The following is an 11,757-nucleotide window of genomic DNA, read 5'->3' as shown; positions in this document are numbered from 1 at the left end:
AATATTCTTGCCTGAAATAACATTACAAATGAGGGTCTATTAATCATCCATTAAATAATCCATTTTTATTGCTTTCTCATTCTTCTTCCTCTGTGTATTGTTAAATTGGATGGTTATATCATTGTCCCTTCCTGTGTTTTAGTGTGCCATTACCTGTCCTCTCTTCCAGCTGATATTTAGTTTGTACTAAAATAGACTGGCATAACTTTACAATTTATACACAAATAACAACATAAACCAATAATGCATTGATATTATGCATGATAGGAGTGGACATTTCCACTCTACATCATTAATGAATGCATGATGAGACGCACACTATTACAAAGCTAATGAGTTCAATACAAACACTCAATAACAATTTCAATAACTTTATTAAAAATAGCAATCTTTATAAATCATGAAACCAACATCAAATGCACAATAATGCAAACACTTTTTACACACACACTCTTTAATGATATTTCCTAATATACAGTATAATTCCAAACAGAGAGAGAGAGAGAGAGAGAGAGAGAGAGAGAGAGAGAGAGAGAGAGAGAGAGAGAGAGAGAGAGAGAGAGAGAGAGAGAGAGAGAGAGAGAGAGAGAGAGAGAGAGAGTGATGAACTACCTGGGGTCATAAATGCAAAGTACAGGTATCAGTCAGGCAAAGCATAGTGCTTGCCTGTCTCATATGGAATGTAAAAACATGGCTTCATATCATTCCAGACCTGGGATTATGGCCAAAAGTTACCAAGCAGTGCTGAGCAAAATCCAGTACAGTAATATTCAGTATCATTGAATTACTGACAAAGTAAAGATCATTATGTGCAATGATACTCACTACCTAGGAGCATTTCAGGTTACTACCAAGAGTCTGACCATGCTGGCAGGGATGGTTAGGCTACAACACATTACATACTTCTCCATTCAAATCAGTCAGCTGATTAAATGGTGAGTTAAACCATTTTGATCATCTAAATCATATTAAGGCATTGGATGAGACCTGGACAGCTTGGGTCAACACCATACATAGGTAACTCCACTACTCTGTGGGAGACACTTGATTGTGGCAAGAGTCATCACAATACCAAACACCATCCTTGACAAAGCACAGCATGGCCCACTCATCCACAGGAACCCAGCCATCTCTAAGGGAGCAAATTAATGCTGCCCAGTGTCACTCCTCATCACTTTTAGGGAATAAGAAGTAGATCCCACCCCAGCACCATCTTTACATAGAATATAATACAGAGGATAGAGAAGGAATACAAACAGGGCACATGGTATGGTATAGAACACCAACCCTCACTTTTGGAAAACCCCAGCCACTCAGTAGGAGGACTGAGTGGCTGGAATACATGGAATACAAAGTGCATGGAATACAGTAGTATTCCATGCAGTTTTTAATACATATAATATATTATAGTGAAAGGAACATATTTATATAACATATATATAAGGACGCTGCTTATCTTCTCGAGCTGCTGAAGGTCATGATCTGCTTCCTTTTCCTGCACCAGCTTTGATATCAAATCCTGCAGGAAACAACTGTGTTAATTCACATTTTGAATAAATCTAATAGATGAAATTTCACTTACAACACCTTATGTGTCTCTGGTGACTCATGGAGGACAGATACATCACCTGAGAGTAAATGGTCAGTGAAGAAGTTGACCCTTGATCCTGGCTAATCACATTAAGTACATTAAACACTCCTGTTAACTAATAAATGAGGGATAGATTTCTCTGGAAGGTTACATTACACTACTTCCCTGGCATTTGAAAACATTTTGCTCTACATGAACTCATATGGAAGCTTTACTGCAACATTAAATCTCAGCTAGATGCCAGATGGTGTAGCCTCCATCACAGAGCAAGGTAATGATATTGAAGGCTTAGTACTTTGGTCAACACCTGAATAAGAACCGTTTGAGATGCAGCAGAGATCACTAACCTGCCCAGCAATTGAATAAGAAGTGTGTGAGATGCAGCAGAGATCACTAACCTGCAAGCAATTGAATAAGAAGTGTGTGAGATGCAGCAGAAATCACTAATCTGCCACCTCCTTCATGCTGCAAGTTAACCTGCTCTCCAGGACCCTGTGAGCCTCCTGCAGTTGTTGCAGCTTCTGTTAAAGCTCAGTTCCTCCCAATCCTGTTGTTTCTCCTGATAAAACAATAAGTTTGTTTCTCTCAACTTTTCTTAATACAGCCTCAATAAACAAATCCAATAACAATGCTTTTATTTTGTTATTAATTCAAAAAATAGAGCAACAGTGAGGAAAAATTATTTGCTTTATTATTAGAGAATATAAACTTTCTTACCTTTTGGTTCAGTTATGACATCTTCAGACAACTTTTCATGAGCAAAAGATTCTCCCAGCAGTTTGTTATACTTATCCCCTCTCACAGTCTAGCTGAACCTGAAGACTGCTGCACTCACTCTCCAACCTGCTAACCTCAGATGTCAGTGTAGCCACTTGACCCAGCAATTTCCCCTTGGTATCTGTACCTGGAGGTGAAAAATCGATGCAACAGAGGGCCAGCCAAGAATGACCAATGGAAGTAATTAGACGTAATGTAAGAAGTGGGTATAAGACTAAGGGAAATAGAAGGGCAATGGAGAGAGGGTTAGATGCACCAGAAATTGTCTGTGGAGCCAGGAAAAATTTAAACTTGTAACAGAGATAACTAAGAGCAACTGTGAATGAATAAATGTGATGTGGCCTCCACCCATGACTGGGAAAATGCAAAAGCAGCACCTCAGACACCAGGACCATGATGACTGGCAGCTCCCAAAATTAGCTGCTGGCTTTTGTACTCCTAGTCACCACAGGAGGCTCATCCACAGCTAATCCTATCAGCTGATCATCTTGGGTGAAGTAATTGTTTATCAGTCTGGCTGTTGAGTCCTGATGCTGAGATGTGTGTGTGTGTGTGTGTGTGTGTGTGTGTGTGTGTGTCGTGTGTGTGTGTGTGTGTGTGTGTGTGTGCACTTTGGAAATCCTCCCTCCAAGGAGAATGTCAGTTTGATATACAAATATATATTCATGTGGATGTTAGCTCACATTTAGCTTCTGAGTTCTCACATGAAGACGTGCCATCCTTGTCTTTTTCCTCTGAGGGAGTGACTTTATACTCTGTGATAAGTGCATGCAGCTCACTATTCTGTCTTGTGATGTTTTTTATTTCTATCTGTGAAAGGACACAAGAAGGCAGGTAAGTTAACTTGTTTAACATGCCACATCATTTTATATATATTATGCCAAGTTTAAACAGGAAAGCCTCACCAGAAGCATCAACTAAAGACCAAAGTGATTAACAAATCTTTCACTTTACCACCCTTAATGACAAAAGCTGCTGATGTAGCATCCCATCCATATCCTGCATTTTTACACCTTCATGATTCCAACACTGCATCATTTGTTCATGTCTTAAAGACACGGTCATGACAGAGTAGTCCTCACACTCCTGTCAGTGCTCTTCTGCATACACTTGAGCCTTGCACACTCCAAGCATTCCTTCCACTCATCCTTCCACATCTAAAGCACCATAGTACTCTCCACCCATTTTTAAGGAAACTGTCTCCATGCATAAACAAACACACAACCTCACGTACTCCATGTATTGTTTTCAGTAATGATTAATCTTACAAAGTAAACCAAACTAATATACAACGACACTTGTGGTACCTTTGAAAGTTTGAGGTTATCTTCTAGTTGTTTAATCAGCTCTGTCAACGTGATATTTTCTTGAGCAAGGTGGTCGTGGCTCAGGCCATTCTCTTCAAAGTGGCTGTGGTTGTGGACCGTCACCAGCTGACCACTAAGGGACTCTGTCTTCTCCCACAACACAGTGATCTCGCGCTCTTTCTGCAACGCCTTTTGCCTGGTGAACAGCGTGGCAAGTGCACATACATTAGAACAGTATGTGACCAATGACGTCTCCATTCTACATTGCCATGACAAGAATACAGGGCTTTACTGAACATAAACCAAGGACGCCTCCATTCTACATTGCCATGACAAGAATACGGGGCTTTACTGAAACATAAACCAAGGACGCCTCCATTCTACATTGCCTTCCTTCTTATCTTTCTCCTTTCCTTCTCCATCTTCCTCCTCCTCCTCCTCCTCCTCCTCCTCTCCTTCCTCTTTCTTTCCACCTTCCTCCTCCTCTTGTGACTCTTCACTCTCTTCCTCCTCGTCCTCCTCCTCCCCCTGTGCTTCCCTCCTCTGAAAGAAAAGACTTGTTTAAAAAGCAAGCAAATATAGTAGTAATAGTAAAAAAAAAGTCAAGTAAATGAAAGTTTATACACATATGAAATTAGTGAAAATTTGACACCAAACATTCTCTATCTGTAACATTACATCAGAATGACGAGAACACAAGATATGAAAAGTGAAAGGGACTGATGTATATAACAAAGAAAAACACTGTATAATGACATATGACAGGAAAATAATCTTGTATACTTGAGTCCCTTAAATACTTGCTTCCTTGTATATTAACTCCCAAAATGCTCATTCCTTGTACTCTCATTTTCAAAACACCTCTTCCTTATATATTGTCACTCAAACACTCCTTTCTTGTACACTTATTCCCAAATCATTCCTGTCTTCCTGTATTCTCATTCTCCAAACACTCCTGCCTCTGCACACCCAGTTCCTCAAAACATTTCTTCATTGTTTACTCATTCCCCAAACACACCAACTTTCTTGTATACTTAGCTCTCAAAAGATGCATTTTTAAACATCCATAACTCCTTTTATTTTCATTCCCCAAACACTCCTGGCTGTGCACACTCCAGCACGTTAACACCACACACACATTCACACTCTTAATATCATCTGTCAGCCCCTAGTGGAAAGGGACAATCTTGTGGCCCACCATACTACACCTCAGGAGGTCAGACACAGCATTCAGTTAACAAAAAATCACATTAACACCCACTCCCCACAGAACATAGTAACACAAAATCAGATTAACACTCACCCCAACGTCACATTCACAAGACAAGTTCTCATCCCACAGCCGTAAACTGTTTGCGGCCACCTACGAGGACCTTGCCAAGAAGATGCTTGCCTACACAACCCCAACGGACACAGCTCTGTACCGGCGCATCCCGGCTAACACGACAGGCCTCGCCAGCATCCTCTTCTTCATCGAGCGACTCCAGAGGTGCTACATACCCACGGGGGAGAAGCCTGTTAGCATGGGAGTTGCTGCTGGCTGGTACATGTTGTCAGCTCTCCTACAACAAGGTGAGGACCTGTTGAGGTGTAAGACTGGTCAGTTCAAGTGTTGGAGCATTTAGTGGTTTGGTAAGACGGCTGGTACATGTTGCCAGCCCTCCTACAGCAGGGTGAGGACCCTGTTGGGGTATGAGACTAAGTTGAATGCAAGGGTAGTGGTGTTTAATGTTTGATAAGATGGGAATACAGAAAGACAGTTATTAAAGGATATATTTAAAACTGGGAAACTTTACATGATACCTGGTGTATTTTCATAATTGAGCTGATATTAACTTGAATTAGTTCTGGCATGAGCAATATAAGCAAGTGGTGTTAATATGACTGATATGGATATCAAGTAATGTATTTAATTTTATCAGTAGTTCTCTTCATATGATGATATCAACAGTTTTCCTTAGTAAGATATGGAGATATAAATCTTTTAGAAATGATGAGAAAAACTCTTAAATTGCATTTTCAGCTCTGAAACATTTTAAAATGGTCTTTTCTACATTTTTAAATTTAAAAAGATGTGTTACTTTCAAAGATTTTAAATTGCCTTTGCATCATCCTCCATGTCTTAAAATTGCCTTTTCATGGCATCTTTCCCTCCTCCTCTTCCTCCTGCAGGCTCCAACACCTACCCAATCAGCACTGCAGCACGGGTAATCTACTGGGTTGGCTACAGTGTGTCCCTCATTGTGTACACATCATACTCTGCCACACTGGTCTCACATCTTGCTGTGGAGCAGCCTGCACCTCTGCCATTCAGCAACCTGCGGGACCTGTCTAGGCAGTCAGGCTGGGATGCTGGATGCAACAACAATGACCTCTTCCAAGTGACAGCCTCGGTGGGTCCTTGGCTTCTTGCTGTGTGAACTGATATTACCATCCAGTGGTTGAGAGTTGAGGAGAGAGAGAGAGAGAGAGAGAGAGAGAGAGAGACGAGAGAGAGAGAGAGAGAGAGATGAGAGAGAGAGAGAGAGAGAGAGAGAGAGAGAGAGAGAGAGAGAGAGAGAGAGAGAGAGAGAGAGAGAGAGAGAGTAGAGAGAGAGAGAGAGAGAGAGAGAGAGAGAGAGAGAGAGAGAGAGAGAGAGAGAGAGAGAGAGAGAGAGAGAGGGGGAGAGAGAGAGAGAGAGAGAGAGAGAGAGAGAGAGAGAGAGAGAGAGAGAGAGAGAGAGAGAGAGAGAGAGAGAGAGAGAGAGAGAGAGAGAGAGAGAGAGAGAGAGAGAGAGAGAGAGAGAGAGAGAGAGAGAGAGAGAGAGAGAGAGAGAGAGAGAGAGAGAGAGAGAGAGAGAGAGAGAGAGAGAGAGAGAGAGAGAGAGAGAGAGAGAGAGAGAGAGAGAGAGAGAGAGAGAGAGAGAGAGAGAGAGAGAGAGAGAGAGAGAGAGAGAGAGAGAGAGAGAGAGAGAGAGAGAGAGAGAGAGAGAGAGAGAGAGAGAGAGAGAGAGAGAGAGAGAGAGAGAGAGAGAGAGAGAGAGAGAGAGAGAGAGAGAGAGAGAGAGAGAGAATTTTGTTCAGTGCCAGATTTAGGAGTCCACAAAAAGACCAGCTGCCCAGGAGCCTCCACAATCTGGGGTCTCCACAATCTGAGGAGTCTCCCACATAAATATTCTGTAAGTGAAAGAAACTTAAATTAATCAAACACTAGTTTTCTATGAACTAAATATTTTTTTTATTACTATCAAAATAACCACTTGTTTCATTTACACTAAATAAATATGTTCCTTTCACTATAATATATTATATGTATTAAAAACTGCATGGAATACAGATACAAAAATATTAATATAAATATTTCAGGTAGATGGCCTCCACACTCAGGCTGCTCACAGGCCTCCACAGACACAAATCCAGCCCTTGATTTGTAAATTAATTATTTTATTTAATTATTTATTTTTCCTTTGTAAGAGGAGCACTGCCTTAGGGAGGGAGAGAGAGAAAGAGAATAATAAAAAAAAAAAAAAAAAAAAAAAAAAAACCGATGCCATTTCTTTACAGAAATGGCATCTGTAATAATAATCTGTTATATGCCATAATAAATTATGGCATATAACATAAAATGTTATATGCCATTTGATAACAGTTTTCTATAGATCTAAGTGTAACTCAGTAAGTTTGTAACACAATCTTCCCTTTCCTAAATCCAAATTGCTTTATTATCACTGGGAGAGGCTGGGATGGACTGGGAGAGGCTGGAATGCACTGAGAGAGGCTGGGATGGACTGGGAGAAGCTAGGATGCACTGGGAGAGGCTGGGATGGACTGGGAGAGGCTGGAATGCACTGAGAGAGGCTGGGATGGACTGGGAGAGGCTGAAATGCACTGGGAGAGGCTGGGATGGACTGGGAGAGGCTGGGATGGACTGGGAGAGTCTAGGATGCACTGGGAGAGGCTGGGATGGACTGGGAGAGGCTGGGATGGACTGGGAGAGGCTGGAATGCACTGAGAGAGGCTGGGATGGACTGGGAGAGGCTGGGATGGACTGGGAGAGGCTGGGAATGCACTGAGAGAGGCTGGGATGGACTGGGAGAGGCTAGGATACACTGGGAGAGGCTGGGATGAAAAGGCTGGGGCTGGGGCTGAGGCTGGGGGAAAAGGTCAAGAATGTTGGGTGTATCTCCAAGACAGTCAGGAATACGAGTAGGGTGTTGCACCAATTGCTCTAGGTCATGGAGGATAGCAAAGTTGTAGGCTAGTTCACCAGGATGGTCAGTGAAGGGAGAGGAAAGCCAAAGCTGGTGGTGAACATTGAAGTCTCCAAGAATGGAGATCTCTGCAAAAGGGAAGAGGGTCAGAATGTGCTCCACTTTGGAAGTTAAGTAGTTAAAGAATTTCTTATAATCAGAGGAGTTAGGTGAGAGGTATACAGCACAGATAAATTTAGTATGAGAGTGACTCTGTAGTCGTAGCCAGATGGTGGAAAACTCAGAAGATTCAAGAGCGTGGGCACGAGAGCAGGTTAAAATCATTGTGCACATAAATGCAGCATCCAGCTTTGGACTGAAAATGAGGATAGAGAAAGTAAGAGGGAACAGAAAAGGAGCTACTGTCAGTTGCCTCAGACACCTGAGTTTCAGTGAGGAAAAGAAGATGAGGTTTTAGAAGAGGAGAGGTGGTGTTCTACAGATTGAAAATTAGATCTTTGACTGCGAATGTTGCAGAAGTTAATGAAGAAAAAGTTGAGGGGGGTGTCAAGACACTTAGGGTCTTTGACAGAAAGGCAGTCTGACCTGGGGACATTTATGGTCCCCTCCCCAGATGGGGACTACGAGGCTGGTGTAGGAGTCGCCACGATGATTTTAAAATTTTTGAGTGAAGGGTGTGTGTGTTATTAGGTGCTTGTAGTTTTGTGTGGAGGAAGAGAGTTGTCTTTAGAGGGCAGGCTATGACTGCCCCCTTGTGTTGTGAGACACAAAGGGAAACGTTCAGCGAGGTCACAGCTGGGTTTAATTGATAAGTTCACAGCACCCCCTGAACAGTGCTTTAGACCTCACTGGTAGTAATTATCATTTAGGCAGATGTCTACTGCCTCCTCATATATATATATATATATATATATATATATATATATATATATATATATATATATATATATATATATATATACCCAGCCAACATTGGATAATGGGAGGCATGTGGGTGTTTTGTGGGCTACTTTATGGGTCCCATGTGGGCTACCCACATTACTGTAAAACACAGGTTGTTCTTGGAGATTTAAACTTTTTGTATTTATAAATATTGATTCACATGACAGTAAAGATTCATTTTACTAACATGCCAGTTTCTCTTAAACCAAGCAATTTACGTGTAATCTTATCTTACAAATGGCTTGAGGCATTCTCTAACCCTCTTGGAAAGTCGACAGATATAAGTAATACTGCTAATTTTCATTGAAATATTAAAAGAAAATTAAATAAATAAATAAATAAATAAATAAAATAAATAAATAAATAAATAAATAAAAATCTTTTGGTTCAGTGATGTTCCTCATTTTTTGTCCAAGGTTCTAACCATACCTAAACTAACTTAACCACACCAAAACTAACCTAACCATACCTGCTGTAACCAAACCATACCTAAACTAACTTGACCACACCAAAACTAACCTAACCATACCTGCTGTAATCTAACCATACCTAAACTAACTTAACCACATCCAAACCTAACCACACCCAAACTAACCTAACTGTACTTGGTGTAATCTAACCATACCCAAAACTAACCTAACTACACCCAACCATATCAAACCTAACCTAACCATACCTAAACTCAAGGCAAGGTATGGCGTGTCTAGCCAGTGGTAGCCATAATTATTTCCTATTTTCATCAATAAGAAAAGGCATTGAATTCAATTTTAAAAAAACGTTTCAATTATTGTTAAAGGTTTGTAGAAAAGAATATATCAAGAGCTAGTGTTATTTCATAAGATAGGTAATGAAATACTGGCACATTAATAAAAGTGATATCAAGCCTCAATATACTGACATACGGTAATAACAGTGTAGTACCATCACAATCACCAGCACCACCACCTTACCATTTATATCACTAGACAACCACCTCTACACCGTACGTAATGTACTTTCCACATATAATGCATACCTTTGGGCAAATTGGTGTCAGCGGAGCATTGAATGAATGCCTCTTGGCACTTGCTGGGAGACTGGATGCCTTGGTAATCTGCAGGGATCACCACTTTTTAACACAGGCTAACTTCTTACTTTACACGTTATGGAAGGCATCAAGTATGGCTTCAAGCATTTTAAAGTATTCACAACATTGTCGAGTGCAATTTAAGATACCTTACTTCTGAACTGGTGTGAACCGCCAACGTACTGTTTACAGCACCCGCTGGGTTAAAACGTATGTTCACTTTTTAAATCTCTGGATTAAAGTATATTGCATTTTCAAGTTCAAAAATTAAAAATATTATTGCATAAAAATAATGCACTTTTTTTCTCTTTCCACAAGTTACCTCCAACAGATTATTAAAGGTAGGTGGAAAATTTATTTAGAGCATGATGAACCCAGCCGTTAGCAGGAAGGCGGCACAACAACGTCAGCGGCGCACCTACAGAGTGAGAAGAGATATTTTCGCTGAGTACGACGATGCTGAGTTACTGAAAAGATTCAGATTGGACCGTGCTGGTATTGTTGCAGTGACTGATATAGTGAGAGACAAGCTGCAAAGTAAAACTGAAAGAAATAGAGCCTTGACCCCTGAGATGGTGGCCATCACATTACGATATTTAGCCACAGGAAAAATGCAACAGTGCAGTTGTGATGATTTTGGAACAACGCAGCCCACTATCAGCCGTGCAATATCACAGACAATTGATGCACTGGCTGACCCAGAAGTAATCTGCCAGTTCGTGGCTTTCCCTCACACCCAGCGTGAAGTGCAGCAAAAACAGGCAGAGTTCATGCAAGTAACTCAGTTTCCCGGTGTTGTGGGAGTGATTGATGGCACTCATATAAGAATTGTGTCTCCTCATGTCGATGAACATGTATATGTGAACAGGAAACGCTATCACAGCATAAATGTGCAAGTAGTATTTGATGCTCACTATAAGATTCTTGACATTGTGGCAAGGTGGCCTGGCTCAGTCAACGATGCAAGAATACTAGATAAGTCAGCACTCAAACTGATGTTTGAGGAACAACATGTACCTGCAGGATGCTATACCTTCCCGGGGACAGTGGCTATCCCTGTAAGCAGTGGCTCCTCACTCCTTACCTTCGCCCTCAAACTGTTGCACAAGCTAATTATAACAGGTGGGTTTATTTGTAAATAGTGTTCTGTTAGGTTTAGATATGCTTTGAACGAATCTAGTAGCTTTCTCCCCAGGGCCGCCCTCCCGCGTGTGCCCGCAGCCCCTACAAGAACCGGTCCCTGCCCCCCTTTGGGCACGCTCTCCTCCCAAGGCTAAGTCCCCGGGGCGTGGCCGCCCAAACTAACCCCCTCCTCCCAACAGTTCCAGTACCTTACGATGCAGCCGAGGGGACTGACGCCACCACCACCACTGCCACCACCGCCACAACAAGGGTTATTCAAATGGGGAACATGCTTCAGGTGTTGCCCCAAGATGCCTCAGCCCCGCAGCCCCACTTCCCCATGATAGTGCAGGCAGGGAATGTCATACAGGTGAGAGAGAGAGAGAGAGAGAGAGAGAGAGAGAGAGAGAAAGTTTTTTACATACAGAAAGGAGAGACAGAGATAGAAAATCAATCTTACTACTACTACTACTACTACTACTACTACTACTACTACTACTACTACTACTACTTCTGAGCACCTCCTTCCTCTCAGGTTGTTCCAGCTGACAACACGCAGGTATTAGGGGCAGAAGTCGTTGGAGTTGGTCGGGTCATGCAAGTGGTCGGAGTCCCAGGCTTTCCCCCGACCCCAGCCCCAGACCCCTGCCCCAGCCACCCCTCTCCCTGTGACCCCTGCCCAGTCATCCCTCACCCCCTCCTGCCCCCATGCGGTGCTGCCAGCGGGGGTGATGGGAGGTGGAGGTGGGCCACACACACCTG

General features: G+C 42.2%; 3 protein-coding genes across 5 annotated transcripts; 2 read left to right on the top strand and 1 right to left on the bottom strand.

Moving 5' to 3' along the window:
* Window positions 1-355: 355 nt before the first annotated feature.
* LOC135088855 (uncharacterized) lies at window positions 356-9,960 on the bottom strand. 3 transcript variants are annotated; one of them, XM_063983892.1, is made up of 5 exons: window positions 3,676-4,191; window positions 3,052-3,178; window positions 2,309-2,495; window positions 1,990-2,150; window positions 356-1,519 (listed from the first exon to the last, which is right to left on the bottom strand). In XM_063983892.1, exons 1-3 carry the CDS (start codon window positions 3,931-3,933, stop codon window positions 2,380-2,382), a joined length of 501 nt encoding a protein of 166 aa, XP_063839962.1. In that variant the 5' UTR covers window positions 3,934-4,191; the 3' UTR covers window positions 356-1,519; window positions 1,990-2,150; window positions 2,309-2,379. The 3 variants fall into 3 exon arrangements, 1 of the variants encoding a protein (XP_063839962.1); XR_010261149.1 differs by lacking the exons at window positions 1,990-2,150; window positions 2,309-2,495; window positions 3,052-3,178; window positions 3,676-4,191 and adding an exon at window positions 9,823-9,960; XR_010261150.1 differs by lacking the exons at window positions 356-1,519; window positions 1,990-2,150; window positions 2,309-2,495; window positions 3,052-3,178; window positions 3,676-4,191 and adding exons at window positions 6,865-7,993; window positions 9,823-9,954.
* On the top strand, window positions 4,423-6,097 carry LOC135088864 (glutamate receptor 4-like). The gene is made up of 2 exons (XM_063983916.1): window positions 4,423-5,247; window positions 5,848-6,097. Exons 1-2 carry the CDS (start codon window positions 5,061-5,063, stop codon window positions 6,093-6,095), a joined length of 435 nt encoding a protein of 144 aa, XP_063839986.1. The 5' UTR covers window positions 4,423-5,060; the 3' UTR covers window positions 6,096-6,097.
* Window positions 9,961-10,241: 281 nt separating the features above from the next.
* LOC135088714 (putative nuclease HARBI1) lies at window positions 10,242-11,739 on the top strand (the record flags this gene model as incomplete). The annotated part of the gene is made up of 2 exons (XM_063983686.1): window positions 10,242-10,931; window positions 11,631-11,739. Coding segments are annotated over exons 1-2 (799 nt in total), but the record flags the coding sequence as incomplete, so codon positions are not given.
* Window positions 11,740-11,757: the final 18 nt, after the last annotated feature.

The sequence above is a fragment of the Scylla paramamosain genome, chromosome 3 (assembly GCF_035594125.1).
Source record: "Scylla paramamosain isolate STU-SP2022 chromosome 3, ASM3559412v1, whole genome shotgun sequence".
Classification (NCBI taxonomy): domain Eukaryota; kingdom Metazoa; phylum Arthropoda; class Malacostraca; order Decapoda; family Portunidae; genus Scylla; species Scylla paramamosain.
Note: the sequence above shows the minus strand (reverse complement) of the source record. Positions and strands in the feature narration are given on the sequence as shown.